This window comes from Drosophila subpulchrella, chromosome 2L, assembly GCF_014743375.2.
Source record: "Drosophila subpulchrella strain 33 F10 #4 breed RU33 chromosome 2L, RU_Dsub_v1.1 Primary Assembly, whole genome shotgun sequence".
Lineage (NCBI taxonomy): Eukaryota > Metazoa > Arthropoda > Insecta > Diptera > Drosophilidae > Drosophila > Drosophila subpulchrella.
The window spans coordinates 24,125,163-24,150,490 of NC_050610.1; the positions used below are offsets into that span (position 1 = coordinate 24,125,163).

At 36.7% G+C, this 25,328-nt stretch overlaps 18 protein-coding genes and 1 long non-coding RNA gene across 19 annotated transcripts in view; 6 read left to right on the forward strand and 13 right to left on the reverse strand.

The window, feature by feature from the left end:
- LOC119547236 (homeobox protein aristaless) overlaps nucleotides 1-6,837 on the forward strand; it is a 36,871-nt gene extending 30,034 nt beyond the window's left edge. The window contains exons 7-8 of the mRNA XM_037854015.1: nucleotides 4,960-5,117; nucleotides 5,645-6,837. Of these exons, the coding sequence (XP_037709943.1) occupies nucleotides 4,960-5,117; nucleotides 5,645-6,291 (805 nt within the window). The 3' untranslated portion in view covers nucleotides 6,292-6,837. The remainder of the gene's footprint in view (nucleotides 1-4,959; nucleotides 5,118-5,644) is intronic.
- Nucleotides 3,254-3,751, reverse strand: LOC119547253 (chymotrypsin inhibitor SCI-II-like). The gene is made up of 2 exons (XM_037854033.1): nucleotides 3,619-3,751; nucleotides 3,254-3,536 (listed from the first exon to the last, which is right to left on the reverse strand). The coding sequence occupies exons 1-2, from the start codon at nucleotides 3,686-3,688 to the stop codon at nucleotides 3,367-3,369; spliced, it is 240 nt and encodes a 79-aa protein (XP_037709961.1). The 5' UTR covers nucleotides 3,689-3,751; the 3' UTR covers nucleotides 3,254-3,366.
- On the reverse strand, nucleotides 4,187-4,715 carry LOC119547254 (chymotrypsin inhibitor SCI-III-like). Its single transcript, XM_037854034.1, has 2 exons — nucleotides 4,575-4,715; nucleotides 4,187-4,434 (listed from the first exon to the last, which is right to left on the reverse strand). Exons 1-2 carry the CDS (start codon nucleotides 4,642-4,644, stop codon nucleotides 4,265-4,267), a joined length of 240 nt encoding a protein of 79 aa, XP_037709962.1. The 5' UTR covers nucleotides 4,645-4,715; the 3' UTR covers nucleotides 4,187-4,264.
- A 91-nt stretch (nucleotides 6,838-6,928) lies between the features above and the next one.
- Nucleotides 6,929-7,821, reverse strand: LOC119547252 (male accessory gland serine protease inhibitor-like). The gene is made up of 2 exons (XM_037854032.1): nucleotides 7,665-7,821; nucleotides 6,929-7,165 (listed from the first exon to the last, which is right to left on the reverse strand). Exons 1-2 carry the CDS (start codon nucleotides 7,732-7,734, stop codon nucleotides 6,996-6,998), a joined length of 240 nt encoding a protein of 79 aa, XP_037709960.1. The 5' UTR covers nucleotides 7,735-7,821; the 3' UTR covers nucleotides 6,929-6,995.
- A 91-nt stretch (nucleotides 7,822-7,912) lies between these two features.
- LOC119547244 (male accessory gland serine protease inhibitor) lies at nucleotides 7,913-8,395 on the reverse strand. The gene is made up of 2 exons (XM_037854023.1): nucleotides 8,277-8,395; nucleotides 7,913-8,216 (listed from the first exon to the last, which is right to left on the reverse strand). Exons 1-2 carry the CDS (start codon nucleotides 8,353-8,355, stop codon nucleotides 8,029-8,031), a joined length of 267 nt encoding a protein of 88 aa, XP_037709951.1. The 5' UTR covers nucleotides 8,356-8,395; the 3' UTR covers nucleotides 7,913-8,028.
- Nucleotides 8,396-8,974: 579 nt separating this feature from the next.
- Nucleotides 8,975-9,317, reverse strand: LOC119547260. The gene is made up of 2 exons (XR_005219218.1): nucleotides 9,236-9,317; nucleotides 8,975-9,174 (listed from the first exon to the last, which is right to left on the reverse strand). It is a non-coding gene; the product is annotated as an uncharacterized LOC119547260 (long non-coding RNA).
- Nucleotides 9,318-9,532: 215 nt separating this feature from the next.
- LOC119547250 (male accessory gland serine protease inhibitor-like) lies at nucleotides 9,533-9,936 on the reverse strand. Its single transcript, XM_037854030.1, has 2 exons — nucleotides 9,807-9,936; nucleotides 9,533-9,746 (listed from the first exon to the last, which is right to left on the reverse strand). Exons 1-2 carry the CDS (start codon nucleotides 9,871-9,873, stop codon nucleotides 9,565-9,567), a joined length of 249 nt encoding a protein of 82 aa, XP_037709958.1. The 5' UTR covers nucleotides 9,874-9,936; the 3' UTR covers nucleotides 9,533-9,564.
- A 181-nt stretch (nucleotides 9,937-10,117) lies between these two features.
- Nucleotides 10,118-10,562, reverse strand: LOC119547246 (male accessory gland serine protease inhibitor-like). Its single transcript, XM_037854025.1, has 2 exons — nucleotides 10,402-10,562; nucleotides 10,118-10,340 (listed from the first exon to the last, which is right to left on the reverse strand). Exons 1-2 carry the CDS (start codon nucleotides 10,466-10,468, stop codon nucleotides 10,153-10,155), a joined length of 255 nt encoding a protein of 84 aa, XP_037709953.1. The 5' UTR covers nucleotides 10,469-10,562; the 3' UTR covers nucleotides 10,118-10,152.
- Nucleotides 10,563-10,908: 346 nt separating this feature from the next.
- Nucleotides 10,909-11,319, reverse strand: LOC119547249 (male accessory gland serine protease inhibitor). The gene is made up of 2 exons (XM_037854028.1): nucleotides 11,169-11,319; nucleotides 10,909-11,115 (listed from the first exon to the last, which is right to left on the reverse strand). The coding sequence occupies exons 1-2, from the start codon at nucleotides 11,233-11,235 to the stop codon at nucleotides 10,934-10,936; spliced, it is 249 nt and encodes an 82-aa protein (XP_037709956.1). The 5' UTR covers nucleotides 11,236-11,319; the 3' UTR covers nucleotides 10,909-10,933.
- An 881-nt stretch (nucleotides 11,320-12,200) lies between these two features.
- Nucleotides 12,201-12,641, reverse strand: LOC119547248 (male accessory gland serine protease inhibitor). Its single transcript, XM_037854027.1, has 2 exons — nucleotides 12,488-12,641; nucleotides 12,201-12,429 (listed from the first exon to the last, which is right to left on the reverse strand). Exons 1-2 carry the CDS (start codon nucleotides 12,552-12,554, stop codon nucleotides 12,248-12,250), a joined length of 249 nt encoding a protein of 82 aa, XP_037709955.1. The 5' UTR covers nucleotides 12,555-12,641; the 3' UTR covers nucleotides 12,201-12,247.
- A 654-nt stretch (nucleotides 12,642-13,295) lies between these two features.
- Nucleotides 13,296-13,851, reverse strand: LOC119547239 (early lactation protein). Its single transcript, XM_037854018.1, has one exon. It carries the CDS (start codon nucleotides 13,811-13,813, stop codon nucleotides 13,424-13,426), a length of 390 nt encoding a protein of 129 aa, XP_037709946.1. The 5' UTR covers nucleotides 13,814-13,851; the 3' UTR covers nucleotides 13,296-13,423.
- A 931-nt stretch (nucleotides 13,852-14,782) lies between these two features.
- Nucleotides 14,783-15,555, reverse strand: LOC119547241 (kunitz-type protease inhibitor 3). Its single transcript, XM_037854019.1, has 2 exons — nucleotides 15,290-15,555; nucleotides 14,783-15,064 (listed from the first exon to the last, which is right to left on the reverse strand). The coding sequence occupies exons 1-2, from the start codon at nucleotides 15,492-15,494 to the stop codon at nucleotides 14,889-14,891; spliced, it is 381 nt and encodes a 126-aa protein (XP_037709947.1). The 5' UTR covers nucleotides 15,495-15,555; the 3' UTR covers nucleotides 14,783-14,888.
- A 503-nt stretch (nucleotides 15,556-16,058) lies between these two features.
- On the forward strand, nucleotides 16,059-16,587 carry LOC119547245 (male accessory gland serine protease inhibitor). The gene is made up of 2 exons (XM_037854024.1): nucleotides 16,059-16,161; nucleotides 16,229-16,587. Exons 1-2 carry the CDS (start codon nucleotides 16,095-16,097, stop codon nucleotides 16,426-16,428), a joined length of 267 nt encoding a protein of 88 aa, XP_037709952.1. The 5' UTR covers nucleotides 16,059-16,094; the 3' UTR covers nucleotides 16,429-16,587.
- Nucleotides 16,588-16,758: 171 nt separating this feature from the next.
- LOC119547256 (inter-alpha-trypsin inhibitor) lies at nucleotides 16,759-17,224 on the forward strand. Its single transcript, XM_037854036.1, has 2 exons — nucleotides 16,759-16,870; nucleotides 16,926-17,224. The coding sequence occupies exons 1-2, from the start codon at nucleotides 16,807-16,809 to the stop codon at nucleotides 17,093-17,095; spliced, it is 234 nt and encodes a 77-aa protein (XP_037709964.1). The 5' UTR covers nucleotides 16,759-16,806; the 3' UTR covers nucleotides 17,096-17,224.
- A 1,455-nt stretch (nucleotides 17,225-18,679) lies between these two features.
- LOC119547258 lies at nucleotides 18,680-19,014 on the forward strand. Its single transcript, XM_037854037.1, has 2 exons — nucleotides 18,680-18,768; nucleotides 18,820-19,014. Exons 1-2 carry the CDS (start codon nucleotides 18,696-18,698, stop codon nucleotides 18,972-18,974), a joined length of 228 nt encoding a protein of 75 aa, XP_037709965.1. The 5' UTR covers nucleotides 18,680-18,695; the 3' UTR covers nucleotides 18,975-19,014.
- An 876-nt stretch (nucleotides 19,015-19,890) lies between these two features.
- LOC119547255 lies at nucleotides 19,891-20,311 on the forward strand. The gene is made up of 2 exons (XM_037854035.1): nucleotides 19,891-20,045; nucleotides 20,109-20,311. Exons 1-2 carry the CDS (start codon nucleotides 19,982-19,984, stop codon nucleotides 20,276-20,278), a joined length of 234 nt encoding a protein of 77 aa, XP_037709963.1. The 5' UTR covers nucleotides 19,891-19,981; the 3' UTR covers nucleotides 20,279-20,311.
- A 654-nt stretch (nucleotides 20,312-20,965) lies between these two features.
- LOC119547247 (chymotrypsin inhibitor SCI-III) lies at nucleotides 20,966-23,641 on the forward strand. Its single transcript, XM_037854026.1, has 2 exons — nucleotides 20,966-21,157; nucleotides 21,211-23,641. The coding sequence occupies exons 1-2, from the start codon at nucleotides 21,076-21,078 to the stop codon at nucleotides 21,381-21,383; spliced, it is 255 nt and encodes an 84-aa protein (XP_037709954.1). The 5' UTR covers nucleotides 20,966-21,075; the 3' UTR covers nucleotides 21,384-23,641.
- Nucleotides 21,444-22,922, reverse strand: LOC119547243. Its single transcript, XM_037854021.1, has 2 exons — nucleotides 22,791-22,922; nucleotides 21,444-22,112 (listed from the first exon to the last, which is right to left on the reverse strand). The coding sequence occupies exons 1-2, from the start codon at nucleotides 22,882-22,884 to the stop codon at nucleotides 21,901-21,903; spliced, it is 306 nt and encodes a 101-aa protein (XP_037709949.1). The 5' UTR covers nucleotides 22,885-22,922; the 3' UTR covers nucleotides 21,444-21,900.
- Nucleotides 23,642-24,521: 880 nt separating the features above from the next.
- Nucleotides 24,522-25,286, reverse strand: LOC119547242. Its single transcript, XM_037854020.1, has 2 exons — nucleotides 25,142-25,286; nucleotides 24,522-24,771 (listed from the first exon to the last, which is right to left on the reverse strand). Exons 1-2 carry the CDS (start codon nucleotides 25,263-25,265, stop codon nucleotides 24,560-24,562), a joined length of 336 nt encoding a protein of 111 aa, XP_037709948.1. The 5' UTR covers nucleotides 25,266-25,286; the 3' UTR covers nucleotides 24,522-24,559.
- Nucleotides 25,287-25,328: the final 42 nt, after the last annotated feature.

The window sequence follows — 25,328 nt, forward strand, 5'->3', positions numbered from 1 at the left end:
CGAGTTTAATTTGTTAGAATTGCGTAAAGCATTAAAATGTTTGCCCGACTAATTACACACACACACAAACAGACGAGAAAAGGGGTTGAATTTTCCATGTGCATGTCGGGTCGTGAAAACTTCATCCTTCGTTAAATGCAATCTGTGAAAAGTGCGAAAATTTTAAGAAAAACTTCTGCGGCAACTCAAGGTGGAAACTGAGATGGAGCTCCCAAGATTGACATTGACAGAGCCCCGTTTTCCCCCGCCATTTTCCTTATATCTCTGCATCGCCTGGAGGAAAAGTTATGTACTAACTAACGAGCTCAACGACAACACTCGAGCTTGTGAATGTCTTAATTAGAGGGAGAGGGAAAAGTCGGACGGAACGGGTCTATGAGTATAGCAATTAAGGCGGCGGCAGTCGAGTGGGCGTGGGACATGGCCACGCCCCCACACTCAGTCCTGTGCACTGGTAAAAAATGTGGATAAGGAATAAATGGTTCTGGAACTTGGATTATTTATTGAATTATTATATATTGTTTATTGGAATTTTTAATCATGTATTGTATTTTTATGATTCTTCACGGATTAAGTATATAAAATAAAATATCATATCGAATCTATAGATAGCTAGAATTATTACGAAATTGGTCTTGAAATTATTCAAACAAATTCTAAATTATCTGCAAATATTTCTCGCAGTGCTGTAGAGTCGCCTATAGCAATTAGCATATTTTTGCCAGTCCCCAAAACATGAGTGAAAGAGAGGGTCCTATCGGGGGATCTGAGACGGGGATAGGTTGGTAAAAAGGGGCGGGAAGGCGGGGCGAAAAACGAGGGAGGTATTCTAGAACGAAGCCCCGAGCTCCAGACTCTCGGGCATCCGAGGCAGCTGTTGGATGTGCACATGCAAAATTTAATTACGACCAAAGGATGAGTGCTTAATTATACGCAAACATTTAAGTTTACTGCTTTTTTCGCAACTAGAGAGCAGGGGGGGCAAAAAGGGGGGCTGTCTACGCCCGAGTGTTTGCCTTCGTTGTTTTTGCCATGGCTTCTATTTGAGCTTTCTCATCTCGTTTTTGCCGCTTGGACTTTTGCTTTTTTGGCTCGGAGCTTAATTAGGGGCCATGGGGTGAGTATTCTATATATGTGTGTGGGAGAAATGGAAGATATAGTTGGCTTTTCCATATACTGGGTGGGTTTCTAAAGCGAACTGAATGTTGGAGAATATTTTAGCTTCTTAAAAAAATTTTCTAAATGGGATATATACAAGTAATCAAAAACTTCAGTGTAATATTCTTTTGAATGCGTATGTATTTACTTAATTCGAAAACGTGTACTTCCCAAACCTATTATTTGATCTTCAATACAAAGAAGAACAACCTTCTTAGACTTCCCCAGTTATCATTTATTATATAATAGAATATTTTCTTATCCACTCCTAACTCAATTTTTAAAGAAAAAATTGACAAAACCATCGTTTTGGAACCAAGCAAAAAATACAATTACCTAGTTAAAAATTCTGTTTCAAGCGGCCAAGCGTTTTGCAACTACCGAAAAAGGAAATAAAGCAGGACCAGGGAAAGCGGGAAAACCTCGGAAAAATCACGGCATATTGTGGGCGGCTAAGGGAAAGCCGAAAACATGACAAGCTTAGGAAAATGGTGTGGGAAACATTTTCTGGGGGAGGGAAAATAAAAAGTGAAAACTGAAAAGCGAGGAGAATTAAAAGCGACAGTGGCCGCGACGTTTGTGGTCCTCTTTTCCCGGTGGTTGTGGTCGCTGTTCGCGAGGTCTGCCTGTCAAAAATCCACCTAAGCCCCCCCAACTCGATTAGCATATCCAGAGATTTTTGTTATGACCACAGAGCAGCCCCACCTTTGCCGAAATTATTAAATTTTAGACACATTTTGCTCGGTGGCCCGAGGCTTAATGTAAATTTGAAGAAATGGAAATGGAATTTTTTCCACTTATTCCGCGGCCATCAAATAAACTCCAGCTAAAGTCTAGCACTTGTTGATTAAAGGCAATTATTTCTAATAAAAAAGTATGTACACTGGTCGGCATATGTATTTTGACAAAATAAAAGTTAAGTATACTCATAACTTGAATATACTTCTTGTAAACTATAGGCATCAATGGAAAGGTAATTTCAATGCCGTTTGAATGATACAATACATTTCTTTACCCATTCAGTACTTATTGAAAAGGACGAATTTGTGTAAATCAACTTTGAAATTTTTAAAAAAAACTTTTTTCTTCGTCTTGAAAACTTAAATTTTTTGATGCAAAAAGTTTCTTCAAACAAAAACAATAGTAACTGCAAAAAGAATTTTTCAAAAATCATTTTTCTTATATTTTTTATTAATTTTTGAAAATGCTTAAAAACAGGCATTTGAGCCATATTTTTGTCTTTTTCATACAAATTTTTTCCGACATTGTCACCTTCAAAAAATCATAAAAAATATAAGCAAAATGATATTTGAAAAATTCTTTTTGCAGTTACTATTATTTTTGTTTGAAGAAACTTTTTGCATCAAAAAATTTAAGTTTTCAAGACGAGGAAAAAAGTTTTTTTTTTAAATTTCAAAGTTGATTTACACAAATTCGTCCTTTTCAATAAGTACTGAATGGGTAAAGAAATGTATTGTATCATTCAAACGGCATTGAAATTACCTTTCCATTGATGCCTATAGTTTACAAGAAGTATATTCAAGTTATGAGTATACTTAACTTTTATTTTGTCAAAATACTTATGCCGACCACTGTATATGTTATGATCTATAATTTTATTAATGGAGATTATGGAGCCATAGGAATTTCCCAGTTCCACGAAACGTTGTCTCACTTATCAATTAAAATTTCAAATTGCATTAAATGTTTTTTATTGTTCCGTTGGGGTGTGTGTGTTGCTGTTTTTTGTTGTTGTACATATTTCCATTTGCCTTGACATGCGACTAAGCGTAATATTTCATTCAATTAAAACGGTCACAAAAATGACAACTGGGTGTTGATTATTCCCTCGCCCCCACTCGCACATACAAAATATTTAGGTTTATTAATAATAATGCAATTACGCATAAAAATGTTTTAATTTATTTCAATTAAGCGTTAATTAAAACTCTGTTTGTTGTTTTTGTTTGCCCTGTGTGATGTGGTGTTTAATATTGTTTTTTTGCTTTTGAATTGTTTAATGTGCGCGTGCAGGCGAAATGCAAAGCAGTTCAATGTGTAAATGGGTGCAGTGACAGAAAAGCGAGGGTAGTCCTAAGAGTTTGTAAGTCAGAGTTTTATTTTCGCCACAAACATTTTAAAACAAAAATTTAAAAAGTTAACAATGAACACAATTATTGTAAAGACTGCACGGTTTAGAGAGAGATCCTAATTTTTGCAGGACTGCTCGCATTGCTCCTTGGTGTCGAAATTGTTTTTGCTTCCCTGGCAGCCACTGTACGAAAATCTGCTGCACTCATTGGTATCCTGGTGATAGGACCACCTCGGAAGCAGCCCACGACAGGGTCCCAATAAAGCGAACTCCTCGGCGCAAATAGCTGGATTTAAATATAATTTATTTAATTAATGTTTCTTTTGACACTTAACCATTTCTTTGTTAATACAAGTATAAATACTTACGATTTTTAACTTGGGCCGTAGCAGCTCCCAAAAGACAAAAGAGCAGTGCGAAAGCTGCAAAATATTTCATATTGGATTTGATATTGCTTTTGGATCAGAGAAATATTCACCGCGACTGACGAGACTATACTGTTGAACGATCCGAGATGCTGCCTGCGTTATATAGGCACAAACCAGATCCCTTATCATTGCACTCTATAACAAAACTCTTATTTTCGCCTCTGAAATAAGAAAGAGAATCCCTGAGGTCTTATTATAATATATATTTAGCTTTATATTCCTTAACATCGAGTTCAACGCAAGTTTGATATCCAAATATGCCACGCCCACTCTAATGCCTACAAACCGTATGAACGCTGATATCTGGAAAAATATAAAAGCTAGAAAGTTGAGACCGATCATGTAGTATTTTAGCAGGTTGCCAGGCCGACAAACCTACCAAAACTATAGCGCCCACATTTTCAAAGATTAATATTTCTTTCTTGTTCTTCTGTTGAATTACTCTTTCAGCATTTTAATGTGAAAATGCAGGTGCAGTGACAAAAAAAACAAGGTGTAGTTTAACGAGTTTGTTATGTAATCGAGGTTTTATTTTGGCCACAAAAATATAAAATAATTTGATAAATGGGGAATATTCCGAGAGCACCTAATTTTTGCAGGACTGCTCGCATTGCTCCTTGGCATCGAATCTGTTTTGGTTTCCCCTGCAACCAGAGTAATAAAATTCGATGCACTCATTAGTATCCTGGCGATAGGTCCAGTTCAAAATTCGCCCACGACAAACTCCAACTACACCGAGCTCTTCGGCGCAAATTGCTAAAAATAAGTAGCATAAAAAATATTATTTTTATTCAACCTAAACCTAAAGAGGTTAAATATTTAAACAACATTTTTTCTTTGAAACTTTACCGTTACCTTATAAAAATAATTATTAATTTTTAAATTAAAATACTTACGATTTTTAACCTGGGCCATGACAACTCCAAAAAGGCAACAGAGCAGCGCGAAAACAGCAAAATACTTCATGTTGATTTTAATATTGTTTTGATCAATAAAATGTCAACCGCGACTGATGAGACTAAACTGCTGAACAATCCGAGATGCTGCGTTCGTTTTATAGGCCCAAATCGTCTCGCCTATCAATCGACGAGAGTTGAGGGTTAAGGCTTCGCTAATAAATCGATGAGAATGAACAGTTAAGGCTAAGCTCGACTTGATTGCACATCCAATAACCTAAATAAAGAGAATCTCTGATGTTTTCATATATGTATTTAAATATACTTATTTAGGTATACGTTTGGTAATATTGTTAGTAAATATTTTTCAATTTTCTACTTGCAGCAACTGCGGCTTTCGCCCGGTTCTTAGTGAGCAGAGCGCCGTGGCAGCAGCGGCGGCGGCAGCGGCGGCCCAGCGGAGCGCCAACCACCCACCGCTCTTCCTACCACCCCACCTGGCCGCCCAGTTCACCCATCAGCCGCTTTTCCCTGGACTAAAAGGTGAGTCGCAACACACCGCCGGCCAATCGCTCAGTGACAAAATCAATCCAAATCACTTCGGTCTAATCAAATTATCTGGAGTGGGCCGAAGGCAACAGATGCTTCTCGTTAAAGATAAATCAAAATCAAATCTTGGTTCTGACGAAATTTAAAATTGATAATCAAATTAGGTAATATATTTGGCTGGGTTCTATTTGCAGGCGCGATATTAATAATTAATTAAGGCATTGCCAGAGATTGAATTTAAATACATTCTTTGATTTATACTTACCAAAAATATTTGTAAATTACTTGCAGATTATTTAATCACTTCTTTTGATTAAAATGGTTATGAAGTTTTAATATGCAACGTTACAAGCTGCCTTTAGCCTATTTAAATTGAATTAAAGAAAATAAATGCTTGGGATTGTAAAGGAAATGGTTTTAATTGACTTTAGCATTTAACTTATTTAAATTGAATTAAAGAAAGGAAAATGCTTTTAATCGACCTGTTTTTAATCACACATTTTTTGCTTACTGCATTTCAGGCGTGTCTCCATTCCAGAGCCTGTGCTCCTGCTGCTCCCTGAAACCCCCGCCACCACCGGGCTCCTCGGTGGTGGCTCCTTTAAGCATCCCGGTGAGCAGCAGCTCGGCGGCCAGTTCGCCGGAGTCGCCCAAGTCCTCCGGCCAGGGATCTGGACACGATCCCAGGTCCAACTCGGTGGCCGAACTGCGGCGGAAGGCGCAGGAACACTCGGCGGCACTTTTGCAATCCCTTCATGCGGCAGCTGCTGCAGGATTGGCTTTTCCGGGACTCCACCTGCCGCCCCTCTCCTTCGCCCATCATCCGGCCCTGGGACAGCATGTGGTCAACCACAACAACAACACGATGCGGATGAAGCACGAGGCGCAGGACATGACCATGAATGGCTTGGGACCGGGATCAGGATCGGGATCGGGATCGGGTGTTTCGATGCCGGGAGGCAGCTCATCGGCTGCCCTTTTGGACCTCGCCGAATCGGCTGTGGCATATCAACAGCAACAGCAGCAACATGCCACATTGTCGCCCCCAACCACGCCCACTCAGCAGTCCTCGGGGGGCGTGGCCGCAGCCGAAGGCTCTCCAGGGTCAGGGGCCATCTCAGGATCGGGTTCATTGAATGGCAATGTGGTGCTAACCAAAATGGAATAAGGAATGAAAATCAAATCAGATTGTGCAATGAAAGCTTCATAAAAAGGGCCTGGCAGGGTATTTTGTTTCTCAGATTTTTAAATTTGTACAAATTTAGGGCAAGCATACACCCATATTCCCCATTTCTTTAGGACTCGAAATAAAATCTGTATAATAAAATACCCAAACCAGCCCGTTTGTAACAATAAACATTTAAAAAGTTAAATGGTAGACTAAGCCCTAGCTTAACTTTAATTTAACCAAGCAAGCAAAAATACACTCAAGAAAAAAAAAAAAAACCGCAGCACTCTTTAATAAAAAAATATATATATATTAGAAATATAGTTAGCTGTTGCTGGATTTGGCAGATAAGACGAGAAAAGATAACCCCTGATTGAACCCAACATAATCAGCAACAGCCGAAGACAATTCCAATGATTAACAATATCAATTAACACGCAAATGCATATGAACAATATTTACAACAAAAATACAACATATATACATAATTATAAACTAATACAGTATATAGAGATAGCTAACAAATCGGACATATATAGCCTAGCCTAATCACACTGAATCGGACACTAACTACAGTAAGCGCCAAACCAATATTAATTAATATTAAACGAGTTAATAAAGAAAACAATAAAGATGATCACATTAGGATAACAAAAACAGAGTTTTAACTTTATTTATGGGTGGGTTTTTAATTTAATTAGGACTTAATTTTTGCAGGTCTTTTCGCACTGCCCCTTGTTCTCGAATAGATTGTTGTTTCCATGGCAGCCGGAGTAGTTGAACTTGATGCACTCGTTCGTGTCCCGGCGATAAGTCCATTTGTCCTGCAGCGACCTGCAGTCTCCGATTTTTCCGAACTCCTCGCCACAGATTGCTGGAAAGTAAATTGAAATAATATTTTAATTTTTAAGTTTAATTAAGGAAAATATGTGCCTCACAACAAGCCTACATCCATACAGCATTCAGAATTTTGTAAAGATATTTTGTTGAACTTAATGGTATGTGTTTTCAATTTTAAAAAGTTTTAATAATCCAGTATTTAATTATTTTAGGCCCTAGATTTTGTATTATTATTAAAATTGTTGCACCAGTGACTTGTACCTATTTCGACAATATTACCACGCGGAATATCAAGTTAAGAAAGTTTACACCAAAACTAATATATCTTACAACCAGAAGACACGATTTACATAATTCAAAAGCAATTGGATAAGTATATTGAAAATGAATATGGGTAACAAATTTTTTAATACAGGTCTGAGCATTAAAAATTATAAAAACTTTATATATATATACATAAAAATACAAAGCTATAAAGTGGATCTTGTGATATTCCAGCAGCTCTTTTTTCACAATTTCTATAAAATACTTACGATTTTTAAGCGCCGCCAAGGCGGTTCCCAAAAGGCAGCAGAGCAGTGCGAAAACGGCAAAGTATTTCATCTTGATTTCGGTTGGCACTACTGAGATCTCAATCGCGACTGACGGAACTAAACTGTTTAACGATCCGAGATGCTGGCTGTGTTATATAGGCCCAAACCGGATCGCTTATCAATCGACGAGGGTCAACCGCGATTTCTGTTTGAGTTTTTCGAGCACTGACAAAAACAACAAACCTTGATATTATAGTTAAGTTCTTTTTTATTGTTTGTTTTGGTTGAATTTTTGCAAAACAAGATTGCCGGTTATTTGTTTTGCTTAAAACAGTGGGTTTTGCCCGAAGGTGTGTGAATTTTTTCAGTCCTTGCAGGCCTTTTCGCATTCATCTCGGGAGGAGAACTGATTGGAGTTCCCGCCGCAGCCACCGAAAACGAACTCCGAACAGGCGTTTTTGGCGGCATCATAGGTCCAGGCCGGCATAAAAGCCATGCAGGCAGCTCCATCCTGGGCCATGCCCACCATCGAAGGCGCCTGCTGGCACATCTCTGCAGAGATTGGGAATAACCCGTGGATTTCTGATCCGGATCTATTAGATCCCCACTTACCCGGCTTGGCCTGGACCCAAAAACGATTGCTGGACAGGCTCAGCAGGATGGCAATGGCAACCACTCCAAGATACTTCATTTTTAATCCAACTCCACTTGATCTCTGGCTCTCCAGTCTTGCCAACTTCTCATTTTTATAGTGACTTACATATAGAAATCAGGAGAGGAATAGCTTTCGCTTATCTAGCAGGTCAGCGGAGCCCGACTCTATATAGAAAGTCTGGAGATAGCAGGGAACTAGCACATTCCATCGGTTGCTCATAAAAAATAAATAAGTACATTTTAATATATGTCAGGCTGGGTTATGAAATCTCTTACTATCAAGCTTAGATTGCGTCATCTTTACGTTTAAATGGCTTTCTCTTTACTTATTTATTATATTATTTATATTTATTTATATGTATAAGATCACTCGAAGGATTTTGCCTTCCATTACCATCCTTTGAATATCACTATTACTGAAACAGCTCGTGCTTTGTATTTTATACCCATATCATTACAACTTAAAGGACATTAATTATGAAAAAATCAAGGTTTTACAGAGGTTTTTTAAACTAAACTTTATAAAACATCTGTGTAATGTCATCATACCAAATGTGATCCAAAGTGTATTTACCTAATGGAAATGCTTACATATTCAGTTGGTATATAGTGGGTAGACTCTATACAGCTTAAATGCGCCCATAATCAGGATATACTACAAGTTAATTTTTTTTTATTCAACACAAGTGTCTTCGCATTCCTTTTTAGAATCGAAATTATTTTTATTTCCACCGCAACCTCCGTAGGTAAAGTCGGCGCACCCTTTTAAAAACGGAAACGTAAGACCAACGGGGAAGAACGGCGTAACAGGTAAATGAACCACTGCCATCCTCAAAGGGAAAATCGTAGCATATTTCTAAATAAATAACATTTGCACAGTTGAGAACGATAAAAATTCCAATTTCAGAACCGTTTACCATTTTTCTGAGCCAGAGAATTGGCCACAAAGGCGACAAACACCGCCAAAAACATCAGATTCATACTGAAGACTAAAAGAAACTGAAGTTGAAAGTAGTTTACACCCTACTCATTACAACAACTCATATAAAAACATTTATTGCAAACAATAAAAACATTAACTATTATTGTATACAAAATTATTTGCAAACACGTCTTAGGCTTTCTTTTACTTGAACCAAATCTGTGTATGCATTTTACAATTTGTTTTAATAAATAAACTTAAACAAAGTTAGGTAAGTAAAAAAAATTAATAATAAAATTCATTTGATTTTTATTCCCTTTAATTTTATTCCAAACACTTGTTTTCGCATTCTTCTTTTGTAGTGAAGTTATTATCATTACCACCACAACCACCATAGTCAAAATCAACGCATATATTTTTTCTGGAGATATAGGACCAGTTGCGATTTAATGCGAGACACCCAGTTATACCATCACCATCCTGTGAGTAGGGTAAACCACAGATTGCTATTAAAAAGTAGGTAAGTACTACAATTAGGAACGATCAAAAGGATATATATAATTTACCATTTTTCAGAGCCATAGAATCGACCACAAAGGTGACAAACACGGCAATCACGAAAATTATCTTCATGGTGCAAAATATTTACAACTTCCAGTTGACTTTGACAATTGGAATCTTTAGCTGAAACAGCCCGTGTCGAGTACTTTATACTCAGATCAGCTTATTAAAAATTTTAATAGAAAGCAATAATAAACTTAAATTTGTTTTAATTTTATACAAATTTATTTGCAAACACGTTTCTTCCGGTCTTTTCTGTAACACAAATATATTTTCCTCCCGTACTTATTTGTGTATTTCCCAATACAATCTCCCATTTCTAATACATTAAATTTTATTTTTCATACAAGCTTATTGCAAACATTTTTCTTCACAACTTTTCTGGGAACCAAATCTATTATCATTGCCACCACAGCCTCCGTAGATGAATTCCACACACTTATTATTAACAGCATCGTAAGACCAACTCGGGAAATATGCCTCGCAGGAGATTTTGCGTTCGATATCACCATCAATGGAATGAGGCAGACCACATATTTCTGAGTATTTTTAATAAATCTAAATTAGTTCAGTATATCCAAGGAAATATATAGTGTGTACCGTTTTTCAGAGCCACAGCACTGGCCACAAAGGCGATGAACATAAAAACGAGGATCAGCAGCTTCATGGTGGAAAATGTTTAGAACTTTCAGCACACTTTGACAGAAATAAACTGAATCTAAAAAACTAGCGTCGTGATTTTTATACACTTTTCATTACAATGAGCTAACTGCTTATCGCAAAAGCACATGAAATATTTATATTATTGGTCAATTGAAAATAACAAACCTCGCATCGATTGATGTAAATATTCACATGACCTTACGATTTGTGCAGTTCTGGCTAATCATAATTAAAATATCTATTATACGTGTTAATGGAAACATTTTAAATAACACAAGGAACTCACTAAAATTATTTTCCTGCTTTAATGCTGTTATACGTAAACAAACCTTAATTTTGACATCGAAAACATACCTCCCACACTTTCAAACATAACAGTGGAACTGATCCAAAAATAGGAGATAGCAAACACAATAAATATTTTTCTCTAATTAAAAATACGTGTTTTTGGCCTCTCGATCACTAAATTTTATTCCAAGCACTTGTCTTCACAATTTTCCTTTGAGTTGAATCGGTTGTCGTTGCCACCACAGCCTCCGTAGATAAATTTGATGCACTCGTTGTGATTACTATCGTAGGACCAACTTGGGATGTAGGCCTCACAGGAAATTCTACCGTCACCATTGCGGGAATGGGGCAGACCACAGATAGCTGGAATTAGGCAGTGATACACTGAGAACATTTAAAGTTTGATTATCACAAACCATTTTTCAGAGCCGATGCACTGGCCACAAAGGCGATAAACACAGAAACTAAGATCAGCAGCTTCATAATGGGGAATATTTTAGAACCTTCTGTTGGCTGATATAAAAGCAAACTCAAGCTGAGCGACCAGAGTCGCGTAATTTATATTGTACTGCGCCTTTCATTGTATTGAAGCTTCGGCTAATCGCAAAGCACCTTAAACATTGTCATTATACGACAAACAAATCAAGCTGAAATATGGCTGGGAAATCTCCACAAAAATTCGCACCGATTTATGTAAATATTTGTGCCGGATTGTTTACTTTTCTCGGCTTCCCAGAACCCACTTTGTTTACCAGCCGCCAGAAAGGGAAAGCCCCCCATTAGTAGGTACTACACTACACATTTTAATTGCATTATATTCGAAATAAACAATGAGCGCGACAAACAAAGCGTGTCAACCAGTGTCGAAATGGTGCTGTAATTATGGAGTGGTTCCCTTATCGATAGGGAAAGGGAATTAACACACATTAGTGACAATGACGAAAACTCTTTGTAAAATATTTCACATGCTGCGTGAGTCATTGGATTACATGTGATATATGTATATCATAAAGAAACAAAAATTGTCTGCCTTATATGAATTTCTTCTTCCTATAAATATTTAATTATTCCACGTAAATGGTTTAATTACTTATTGCATCCATAATAACAGCTTGCTGAAACAATGATTCAATTAATCATTTTTCTAGACAATTAGGGTTACATCCAAGGCTAAATTGTAACTGCTGCTATAGTGATTTACATATCTGAAATGTAAAACAGGTTTTCGGTTTTTATTTCTTATTTTAAATTAAATTATAAAAAATCAAAGTATCTATCTAAAGTCTGCCAGAAGCTTAATATTTAAAAAAAAAACTTTTAATATTTTTTTGTACGGTACTATTTTTTTTAGTGAAATCTGTAAGAAACAATTATTTTCAGAGTTGTTGCAGTTTTATTTTGCTGTTCTAAGGGGTTGGAAGCTTGAAGAGAGAGACGTACAAAAGTAGTTCACTGGAAAATGTTTTTTTATCGGATATTATTTGTAACAACATAATTATTCCTTGCACTTGTTTTCGCACTGCTCCTGGGTCGGGAATCTGTTATCATTACCACCGCAGCCGCCGTAGACGAAGGACTCGCAGGAATTGGACTCGGAATGGTAGCTGAAACTGGGCACAAAGGCGGCGCACTTGATGATACCATTGCCTTCAGCTGCAGCAGGTTGTCCACAGATGGCTAATACACGGATAATTAAATTAGAATGGCTTCGACTCGTTTATGATTCTCTACTCACGGTCCTTGAGGCCCAAGGCAAGTCCCATCAGGGCGAAAATCAAACAGACAGCAGCAATGAACTTCATTTTGATTTCGATGTTGAGTACTATCTCTCGCAGCAGCTTTCGTGGAAAGACTAATGCCAATCGGAGGTCTAGCACTAGGTTATATACGATGTGCCAATGGGAGCGGGAACTACAAATCGACTCGGGATCTTATCGACGTGCTCATGAACTTTCGGTTCGTTAGCAAGTGCTCGTGAAATTGGTGGCCAAACAGACGGGACTTTGAGTACTTTGTATTTGTGTTGGAAATAAAGCCGGGGTCGCAATTAAGCCTAATGCTACGTTCTAAATAAAGTAAATTAATTCCCGGAATTTTTGAATTGAATTTCTGTTATCTCTTAAAAGTATATAATGTATTTTCTCTATTACTCAGACCGGATTTTATTTAAAAGAAAAAAGTAAGTTTAAAAAAAAACACAAAAGAATTATATGGATGTTTCATAGAAATCGATAAGCCAAACTATATCCAACCGTCTTTGGTAGATATCTTTCACGCCGATCTTTTGTAACTATAAATTGTTTGATTCCAAAGAGAAAGTAGTGTATTTTCTCTAAAGCCTACCTATAAGTACATCTATACAGACAAATATGGTTTCTATAAATCTCAGTTCCCTAAATATTTAAGATGAATGGGGCCTGAGACTTATACGTATCTACATAAAAAAGAGCAGGAAAGCTTTTTCTTCCACATTCCTAATTTCCTCGAATTCATTATAACCCTGTTCTGTTATTACTGTGTGTAAAAACAATACAACTTGATAGTATATTTTATTTTTATTAAAAACAGAAAATCATTTTAGTTAAACATTAAACAATATTTAAATGGGTTGCGATTCTATTGGAGATGAAGTCGGGTGACAAATAAATTACGAACTAAAGACTAGATGAAATCAAGCGGAAGTGCTAGTTTCGGTGGTCACGTCGCTGATTTGCTCGGTGGTGGAGGACTCCGAGGTGGACTTTCCCAAGCAGGCCTGTTCGCACTGCTCCTTGGACTCGAAATTGTTCTTGTTGCCGGCACATCCGCCGTAGACGAACTCCTCGCAGGATTGGGTATCCACATTGTAGGCGTAGCGGTAGAACAGGGCGAAACAGCGGCCGGTTTCCTTGGGCTGGTGACAGTCCTCCGGAACCTCGAAGTCGGCCTTTGGCAGGGGCTTCGGAACCGCGGGATCCTCCGCCTTCTCGACCACCACATCCGAGGGAGCTGCCCGAATTCCGGCTGCCAGCAGCAGAACCGCAGCGATTATGATGAAACTGAAGCTATATCTGAAGCACATTTCGATTCCGTTGAGTGGCTGCAAATGATTTCAGATCGTTCGGGTAGTGAGGCTTAAATACTATCCGTACGAACTGATCCACTCACGTAGGCGAATCGTTCGGGTTTTTACCCACCGTTTTTTCCTCTTTCTGTCTACTTTATTTATCGGAGCGGGAGCGTTGGAGTGTTTGTCCAACTGATTCGACGTCGCATGTAAATCACGGCGGTGCCTCTGACGTCTATATCTGTATCTATATGTCTATATCCATGTCACCTGGCACCGTCAGCTCTCAGAAGCTATCGCAGGTCCAACCTTCGGTTGCAGTTCAACGCACCAGCTGACTCAATCATAATGCTGGCCATAAAATCATATTCCAACTTGTTTCCGGATCGGTGGCATAGTTTTAGCAAACCACATCACGTTTATATGACAGATTGGGAACCTTACTTAATTACCTATTAACTGGATAACTAACTAGCTAATAAAATTGAGTATGTGCCTGACTTTAGAATGGCTCAAAATAAAAAGCAATTAACCTTAATCTATTGTGTATAGAAATAAAATGTAATGTTAAACAGCTTTCACCTAATTTATAAATATTTTAAATCAAGTTGTTGTGCTTATTTGTGCATCAAACAATTAAGCTATTTTCACCATTATGCTTATTACTGGAACCCATTAGCGGTACCTGATAATGTTATATAGTTAGCAGAAATATAAGCTTTAACATTTATCAAGCGTGAAATCAAATATTTCAAATCTTGACCTACAATATCCGATAGATATCCGAATTTCATAATAGATTTACTGATCCATAGTACTAGATAGATTTAATATTTTAATAAATCTATAGAGATGACTAACTTTTTTAAGAGAGATGTACGTTGGAAAATTCATTGAATGTACTTCAATTTGTGGTTATTTAAATAACCTTTATGTAAACCGAATAAATTAAAAGGAGCTTACAAGTTTATTAAAAGAAATTCCTCTGAACATGTTACTAAACCTTTATTTCAGACATAACAAGAAATAATTTCATTTAAGTTCATAATATTTCTAAGCAATCTGTACAGCCATGTTCGCCATTATTTGATCACTTTTTTGGTAGACAGGCCTCCTCGCATGTTTGCCGGAATCCCCAACGATTATCGTTTCCCCGACATCCGCCATACTTAAAGGTCTCACACGCTTTTTTATCCTTGTTGTAGTAGTAACGCTCTAGATTCATCCGGCAAGGACCCACTTCCAAGGGCTGCAGACATTTGGGATCTACAAAATGAGGGTTCCGATTTAAGATAAAGATTGAAAATAAATCCACAATTAACACAAAGCCGATATGCTTAAAATAGGTTACATGGTGTTTAAAAGAGTTCATTGAAATATTGACGACACAACATAATCTAAAAACTCTTTGTTATTAAAGTAAATTAGTATATCATTTCAAGCATTTCGGTTTTTATAAAAGTGAAATTTTATTACTTTATAAAAACTAACCTGGTACTAATCTCTGTGGTTTAACTGTGGTTGTGGCAATTGCTGGCTTATTTCCTGTCGGATTTCCTGGCTGCACCTGAACCACGGGCTTCGATTTGATATTATTGTTATTATTATTGGGTGTTGCCACTGCCTGCGTAAGTTGCATAAGACTTAGCAATAAAATTGCTCCAAGGCAAAGAAACTGGGTCATCCGTAGCTGCATTTTAAGTGTGAAACCTGATAACTGGACGGTAAAAGCAGCGACTGTGAACTGAACCGAATGTTCTATATTCCAGTTCTAAATGCTGTGTTTGAGCCGACGAGTTGAGTTCAAATTAAATCACTTGCTGCTCTCTGTCCATCCATGTGTGAGTTTTTAGCTCGAAATGCGCATACGACGCGTTGAGCGTAGGCAAGATTAATTATCTGATTTACACAAAGCAAACAGATCACACATAAATATTAACGTACAGACATACTCAAAGATGCTAGTAAAGATACTAGTAAGTCATAGAATTTAAATAAATAAAAAATATATATTTATTTACTTCTGAGAATTATGCGGCACTTAGAACATTTAGATTTTTAGACATAAATTACATATAAAAGTATTTTTAGCATGGTAGTTCTCCCTACAGAAAAAAAACACTAAACTAGAAATGTTCTCTTATTTTATAAGAAATATAACTGCAGGGTTCTTTGAAATTAGACACAGGTTTTAAAGCAGTTCATTAAGATTTATTAGGGTTCCTAAGTTTATTTCATAAAGCTTAAATCTTCACTATATTCTAGTCAAGTAAAAGATAAAGTTCATAACAGAGATATGATGTTCGTTAGCTCTTTTAGTTTGCTTATTTCACTTGCTTGTTTTGCTAAGGGATTAGCAGATGGTAAGAAAGTATAATATTATGAAATACCGATATTATCCTAAATATAAGTATTGTTTCGGTTTCTTAGACGTGTGCCAACAAAAGCCTGCTGCTGATGGCTTTGGAAAAATTATGTCTTGTGCACATTATAAGAATCGGTTTTCTTATCACCCTGACAAAAAGGAATGTTTGGAGTTCTCCTATGGCGGTTGTGGTGGCAACGATAATAGGTTCACAACTAAAAAGCTTTGTGAAGATGAGTGCAAGAACAAATTAGTAAATAATTAAATTTGGACTAAAATATTTACATACCTTGAAACATTCCAGATTATCATAAATTTTCCATAAAATAAATTTATTCATACCAAAATACTATTGCGAAAGCAATGGAATACCCTCATTTCGTCAAAATCATTGCCTACTTTTTGATGGCCCCTTTATATTTGTTGGCAAATATTATAGCATCTTAGAAATATATCTGATATAGAAATATATAAAAGCACAACTTCACATTTTTTTAAATAACAAATATAATAATGAATCAGTTTGGCATTTGGCATAACTAATTTAGTTGGATTTGGATAATACGGGGAACGTTTATAGGTGAATTTATTGTTCTACATGGCTTAATTTACCTCAGTTTATTGGGCAACACTTCCATCCAGGATGAAAGCGATATTCATTTGCGTAATAATTGCAATGTTGGGTTCATCCCGGGGCTTTAAAGACAGTGAGCGCTGTAGGGAACGGTCAATCCGATTATACTTATATTCCTCTATTCACAGGAATCTGCAATCTTGATCCGTTTGTGCAAGGACCATGTTTGGAAGTAATGACCCTATATTCCTATTTTAGCGCAAGAAATGAATGCGTATTCTGGCAGGGCTGCCTGCTAAATGGTAATCATTTCACCAACAAAACTGAATGCGAAGCCAAATGTAAGACTTCGTTTTAAAGATAATATAATCTACGAAGCTAGGAAAAAATGTTCTCTGTTCAAGTGTTAAAATAGAGCTATAAACAACATTTTTAATTGGCTGTCATTATATATTTTATTTACACATAATAAAACAATGCAATTACACTTTTACATTTTTATTGCTTTGATACCTGTGAATCAAAGTGCAAAAATTAAGTTTTTACTACAAGTAAATTCTAAGGATTATAATAAAATAAGTAAAATTGTTTGGACTAAGTTCAAACTTTGTTTGGCTCTTATAAAAATCAAGAAAATTGCGAACCAAAATATAAAGGAATGTGAAAGACAAATGTCATAGATATCTAAAATAATATATTCATAGGAAAAAAATCATTCCATATTTTTTGAATCAAAATAAAATACATATATTGATTTTTACTATAATTCGTTTTTATAAATCAGTTTTTATAAATTATATATTTAAGTTTTTAAGTTTCTGGATATTAATGACTAAAGCTAATTGCATTAGTAACGCATGTTAAATATGATCTATAAAAACCGTTTCCCACTTCATCTGCACTCTTAGTTGCTTAAAATCAACATTGAATTGGTTATTTTAAAAAATGAAACCGATATTCATTGCTCTATTGATCACTCTATTTGGTTTTGCCATGGGTCTTAAACATCGTGAGTGTTTAAATATAAACGCTTTAAATCTGTTACTAAAATATTTTTTTATTTTAGCCGTCTGCGGTATGATTCCTGTATCCTATGGATATTGTCTAGGGACCAGTAAAGGATATACTTATGAATCTAGTTCAAATAAGTGTACTGAATATTCCATCAACTGCTCAGGAGTTCGCAATTTTTTTTATACATTAGATGCATGTGAATCTAAATGCAAAGTGTAATAAATTAATTATAATAAAATTGGTGAATTTGTCCTTAATGTGTTCCATTTATTTCACAAGGAAATCGGGATGTCTGAGTTAATATTTTTTCTCTATTTTTTGGATGAAGATAGAATAATTAAGTTTTTAATTTTCTGGAGAAATAAGTGCTAGTAACGCATGTTAAATATGCTCTATAGAAACTGTTTTCCCATTTCACCTGGATTCATAGTAACTTAAAATAAACTGTGAATTTTGTAGTTTTTTTAAATGAAAGCGATGTTTATTGCTCTATTGATAACCTTATTTGGTTTTGCCAAGGGCCCAAAAGATCGTCGGTGTTTAAGTATAAGCGCTTTTACTTTGTTATTAATTTATTTTGTATTTCAGCCGATTGCGGTACGAAAGCTTAGTCCATTGCATCGTGTTTTTATAAATTATATATTTAAATTTTAAAATTTCTGGATATTAATGACTAAAGCCAATAATATTAGTAACGCATGGTTAATATACTCTATAAAAACCGTTTCCCACTTCATCTGGACCTATGGCGCATAGGTCTTACCAAACATTTACTCAACTCTCCGTTGAATTTCGCTTTTAAATCAGCTTTGTGTCAACAGTGGACCCAAGAAGTTTTGTGCTAGAACTAATTGAATTAGAGACAGATGTAGCTTAAATCTTTTTTAAAATATAAGTAGCGTAAAGTCAAAATAAAGGAACAGTATTTATTTATTTATTTGAAGATGAGAACGATTTATATTGTACTTTTATTAAGTTATATCTGCGGGGCGATTGCAAAAAAATCCCTGAAAAGCCGTAAGTTTTAAGAATAAAGACTGTTTTTTATTACATTATTATTTAATTTAGCAATCTGTGGCATAAAAGCATCTTTTGTGGGAAAATGTAAGGGCTTTGCTTACATACCGCAAAAGAATAGATGTGTTAGTGTATCTGGAAACTGCTCAGGAAAGGGGAATTTTTTTAAACATGCAAGATCCTGCTCAGCGAGATGCGTGATATAATGGAAATATTCACAAAAGTAATGAATAAAGACAGAAATGACAGCTACTTAATTGATGTTGATGGGATATAATGTCTTGTAAGAACCTACACCATTGGTCTAGCTCCTTAAATCATATAAATACAGGAAAGTTAAATATATTTCACACTTCCGCTGCCCAAATTCCAGCTGCCCATGTGGCAATCCAAACTGAGCTATAAACTGCAAACAATTTGCATAATAAATGTGAATGTCGGGGCCATTTTCCAGAGGCAGATATTATTATTATGATTATGTGCGAATGCGAATGGCACTTTGAGGAGCTCATTAAAGTTGCATTGTGTGCTGACAGGATGGGAAAGGACTAAAGTCCTGGGCAAGGACGATAATTAGAGCCACATTAGGGCCGGAATGCTGGACAAGACAAGATGGTCAGCAGGAGAAACCCAGGCAGAACCGATCCCAGGTGTTAATTCGCAGTGCAAATTGAATTATCGCTCGGCGATGATGATGTAACGATAATTCCCATGCTCGAGGACCTCGAGGAGTTTGGGGCCTGTCAAACTGCCGTGCTATTTATTCATTAGCCCAATCGCACACACGTGAGAGGGTCGAACATTTCGGGCCCGATTGAGTGGCCAAAATGCCAGGTGTGCGGGGTGACAATTCAGTTAACTGTTTAATTTGCTTGAAATAATTGAGCACCAGACGTTAATTGTCCCTCGTTCTCAGCTGCGTTTAATTACTAAATTAGTGACATAGCTGTGGAGTTTGATGTTACTCGAAAGTCGCTATTAATTATGGAAAATAAATTCAGTACTCGGATGCAGTAGCACAGTCTCTAAATTGTAAAAAATATTCTCTAAGGCATGAAATTGTAAATTTAATGGCATTAATCTGAGATAAAGCCATACAAAATTGCATTAGGCTCAGCTATTAATATTTGGTTTTATAAATAAAAGTTGTTGGTTAACAAAACATAGTCCGTTGGTTATTTTCAAGGGCTGAAGCTTCAAAATAAGACCTACTATGCAGATTTTGTATGTGACCTGTTTATGTGTAGCCCTACTTGGCTGTGTCATGGGAGCAAATGGTAAGTACTTGAATATTAAAAGTATTACAATACTTCTAATCGGTTTTAAATATTTTTCGTTAGTTCGCTGTGGCCAAACAGGTGGAGTGTCAGGAACCTGTAACAAGGTGATTAAGGGGTATATGTATAGTGCGCCGAAGAAGAGTTGCTTTTCCATGGTTCTTAGAGGCTGTGCAACTCAGGGAAAATTCTTTGACACCAAGAGCGACTGCGAAGAATGCCTGACATTTTAATAAATAAATTATGTCTATTTGTTTTCAATAGTATGTTACTTACATTTTAATACTTATGGGTATTCTAGTGATAGGTTGAAAGCGAAACTTTAGTTGAAATTGAAATCGCGTTTCTGGTTGTCAATCTATACACTTCACACACTGGTAGTTGATTTTTAAGTATTGCCAGAGCCGCTTCGTTGTTTTTGTTGCGGTATTGATATGCGGAACATGTTTTTGTTGCCTTCTGCCAAGTGTTTTTTACGTCATCTCCGCGAGTGTATTTTTATACGAGAGCGGGTGTAGGGTGTCCTACGGGAGGTTCGATTTTTGCACCCATCTTGAGTTTTTTAGGTATCAGGTTGAGTTTGGAAAAGAATATTAATTTTAAATGTTACAAAAAGTGTTTCCACTTATGTGATTTATTTTTAAATATATAGAAGATATCGGTGTGAATCTGTTATATTTAAGGAATTATTTAATAGCAGGCTTACATTTTGTATGCCTACGAGTGTTTTAAGTCTATAGATACAAAGGAATATTAAATGTTTTAAATACAATTAAAATCTCAACGGTAAGAGGTAGGTAACTCCTCTTCTGTTATGGCCCAACCAATTCCCACCTGTTAACTTGGTCAATGTTGAATATTGGCAAAACCAAAACAAAAAACGGGTATGAGCATTTGAAGGCATTTGTAAACACAGAAATCAATGCTGAGAGCCCGGTTCAGTGAGTTGTTGGCCCAAGAACGTGACGGTTGATTTGTATAGGCGGAAGACGAGTGGATCTGTGATCGCTGATCGCTAACTCTAGATGACATGATGCCGGCTCTTTGGCAGTGGCTTCTTTTGGGCCTCCTCCTGCTGATACCACATCATTCGGGTGCGGCCTCCAAGAGAGGTAATTCCACCCATTGAAAGCCTTCGCCCCACTAATCAGTGATATCTTTCAAGTGAAACTATGCCTCCAGCCGATGATCAGTGGCCGGTGCTTTGGGTATGTGGAGAGCTTTGCCTACAACCCCATAAAGCGCCATTGCGAACCCTTCATCTACGGCGGATGTGGCGGTAATGACAACCGATTCAGTACCAAAGCCGAGTGCGAGTTCAACTGCCGTGATATTTAGAAATGTCAACCGAAATGTCAATTTCTTTACACAAATCAACAAAAGTTACGAACAAATATGTTAAAGTGAAATAAATGTATATCTACGAACTGATGGTTATATTATATAATATACATTCAATGTTGTATTATTTAGATAACGTCTTAGATAAGTAGTTCGTTGGTTTGAATTAATCTTATGTATTCTAACACTTAAAATCAAGTTATGCTGCAAAAGTTAAATTTACAAGTTTGAATTTCAAGCTAAAGTTAATTAAAAACTAAAAAATATATTCTAAAATTTGAAATTTTGTTTAAATGTAGAAGAAGTAATGTAGATATTCATAAATATAAACAGAGGGAACAAATGCTTGCTGCTTCGCAAAGGGTAAACAAGGTAGTTCTAATCCTTAAGGTATATAACACTCCAGTTCTACACTCAAATTTGCAAGCTTGGTTCATTTTAAACTCAGTCTGAATATTTTGCAAGCATATTTAAAATGAGCAACAGAGTTTCCCTATGTATCTATATTGTGTGTTCAATGCGAAGTTTCGTTGGCCTTTGCTTGGTTGCGGCGCTTCACGTGTCGCGGATTGTTGCAAATCTTGTCGCAATCTTCCAGACTTCCAAAGAGTCTTCTGTTGCTGCAGCCCTTGTACTGACAACGTTGCAACTCAGGATCGTAATAGATTCCCACGGTAGTGGGTCCACAGACTCCATTAGTGCTCGGCACCATCTGGCACAGGTCTCCTGGAAAGCGAAAGGGGAAATAGGTATAAGTATTTACTAACAAATCTATCTATCGACCCTTAAGTACCGCTTTAAGTATGCTTGTAGTTATAGTTTTGTCAGAAAATACATTTGATTGCTCATTTTTATTATTGTGCATTGTGTGTCATTTTGAGTTTAAGTGTTTTCATATTTATATTCTTTGGAATTATATAAAAATTATCAGCTCTGTCAAAAAAAATATATATATATTTAATAATTTTTATTAATGTACATTATGAGTCATTTGTTTCTAAGTCCTGTTATTGAATACATTTTAATTTTAAGCTTTTTAAGAGTTTGAATTCTTTGCTAGTATATAAAATTCCCGAGAATATCAGATAACTTAATTTTCCAATAATGTGAACAGCAGAAAAATAAATGTTTATTATATAAAGATACCAAATATTTCCATAATTAAGTGAGTACTTTGTAAAATATTACATATCCAAATGATGTTATGTGTAAGAATATCAGAAAAGTTGTAAGGTCTAAGGATTAAGCATGTTTACTTTCTTAAGTAATCGATACCCTTACTGGGGTCAATGCCCTACGGATTTTGGCATTGAAAGGTTGAACAACAAGATTTGATAAGAAATTTTCAAAATGAATTATTCTCAAAGATATATAAAATCTACTAATCTTTTTTTTAATACTTACGCACGCGAGCCTCTGCGGTAAATTGTTGATCCAGGATTATGGTTAAAACCACACAGAGCCAAACGGTTATTCTCAACTGACTGTGGGAGGCCATTTTTATAGTATTTAAGATGATGGTTCCGCTGGAGTATCCTCGATATCTCCCCAAGTTGGTCAGCTCCGTATTGCAGCTCTACTTTGCTCCCTGGCACCGATGATGTCAATCTGGTTCAGGACAAAAACAAATGCGCAGCAGCCGCTCGTCGCCATATATAAGAGGCAGTACGGAATGTGTCCGATTCCACAGTGATTGAAAGCCTCTAGTATATAGATGATCGGCCGATCCGTCTGCTTCTCTACTTTTTTACTTGCTTCTTTATTCTGCTATATTTTATGGGTTTTTAATCTAGGGTGCAAGAGCCCAGCCGAAAAAAGCGATCGATTCTTTGTTGCAGCTGTTGCCAATTCGCGATGTAGATAGGGAATACTTCAGTATTCAGGGCTCTAATGCTCCTTTCCTTGGACTTTGTCAGCGCAATTTTCAAAATAATGTTTAATGGCAGAAAGAAACGGATTTGGTTCACCACACACTTGGTCACTGACTAAACGGCGAGTCGCGAACTCGACTTGAAACCTCGAACAAAAGGCATCCAGGGCACATATTTGTAATCGGACTGCCTCTGCCAACAGCTCTGCCGCTGATTTGGATTGTGATGAGAGAAAAAAAATGTACACTGGCAAAAATGATGTCTAAATATGTTTAAGATAGGTAATCTTTTCTTATTTAGGAAAAGGGTTTAATAAATAATACTTGTTGTATAAATAATATTTAATTTGTAATAAATATATAAACCTTTGTTGCTTAAAAAAAATGTATACAATTTCTTACACTATATATCAATAATATTTTTCCTAAAACGCATCAAAATCCAGAATTATTTCATTTTGACGTAATAACAATTTTTTATGCCTTGATTTTCCTCAAGATTAATCTAATGCTAAGCTGAATTAAATATTCGCTGTGTGTATCGTTTGATAAGACTTCAATCGTCTCGCTGCGATTTTGCATGAGAGATCGATGATGATGGGGGATGGTGATCATTCTGGGGGTTGTCTCTCCCCCGATTCCGGCTAAATCCGGCGAGTGCCTGTTGCAGAAGGCTAGGACGAGCGGAGGAATGAGATAACGCCTGGTACGGCCATCGTGACGTATACGCAACGAACTGCGGATGCCCTGAGAAAATAGTTCAAAACGTAATCATTCGCGTCATCTACTTCAATGACATTTAATTGGAGTGAAATATTGAGGTGAAACTAACGAACAGTGTTGTTTGCCGGGCTTATTATTTGTGTACGCTTGATAATTTGACTAACATTTATATATTAAACATTATTTTATTTACCAATAACAAATCTAAAAATATTTTTGCCGGTTATATACATCATTTTTGAAATTTCTAATGAAAGTGTAAGGCCATCCGAGCTCTGTGACTAACCCATAGGCTTCGTTCTTTGTAGGGCAACAGGAGATTATGCTAGCGTAAGCGACGTCTCAGTGTTCAACTAAGTAGCTTCAACAGCCAACAGGCCATAATCATGGACTTCTCACACGTTTCGATAGTGCGACAAAGAAATAACAATTACGTCACGGGTCAACGGGGCGGATGATTGACATCCAGCTGAGATTATACATTTCGACGCAATTTATTTGCTGTTTGATCTGATCAACTCTTACCGAATCAAACTCATTCATTCATTCATGGGTACATTTGTTTAAGCATTTATTTATGTTACGCGTTCACATAATAGTCATGATTCCGACTGAGCCCATGGATACAGGTGGAGATGCAGTCCTGCAGGCTCCCAAAACTCTGGCCTCGGATCAAATGACACGCCCCGATCTTATATATCTTGCAGTCCAGTTCACTCGGATCGTAGTAGTATCCCTCGATATCGATGGCGCAAACTCCCTCGGAACGTGGCGGGGGTTTTTTGCAAATACCTGGGAATAGAAATAGAACACAGCGGTAATACATCTATTTCTGCTTGAGGAAAATGAATATGGATCTCAGAAATAGGTACAGAATTTTATTTGCATTTTACTTAACAAAGGAAAATCTTCTTGCTTAGCAACACTTTCAATACCAAATCAGCTTTTATTAAATTGATTAATTAATTAGACGTCGGGTTGTATGTAAAATCATTTCTGAAACACGCGTTTGGCTACAACATTTTTCATAGTTCATAATTATTTCACTAATTATCCCACATCTATAAATAAGCACTAGTTTCATCGCAAAAATCTGAGATTTATGGGTAGATTCGCCATCCCTCCACATTTCTGTGACACCCCAGTCAAAGTGGCTACTCACTGGGTATCGAAGGCACACCGGAGGCCACGAATCGAGCATCTGTGCGGTGGTGGTGGTGGATCAGCATCAAGAGCACCACCGGGAGTAGCGATAGCACCACCGACGCGGGTTTAAGTCGAGACATCTGGACGGGCGGCGGGCAACTGAGTAAGCGAGGCACTCGGGAACACTTTCCGAGCTCAACCCA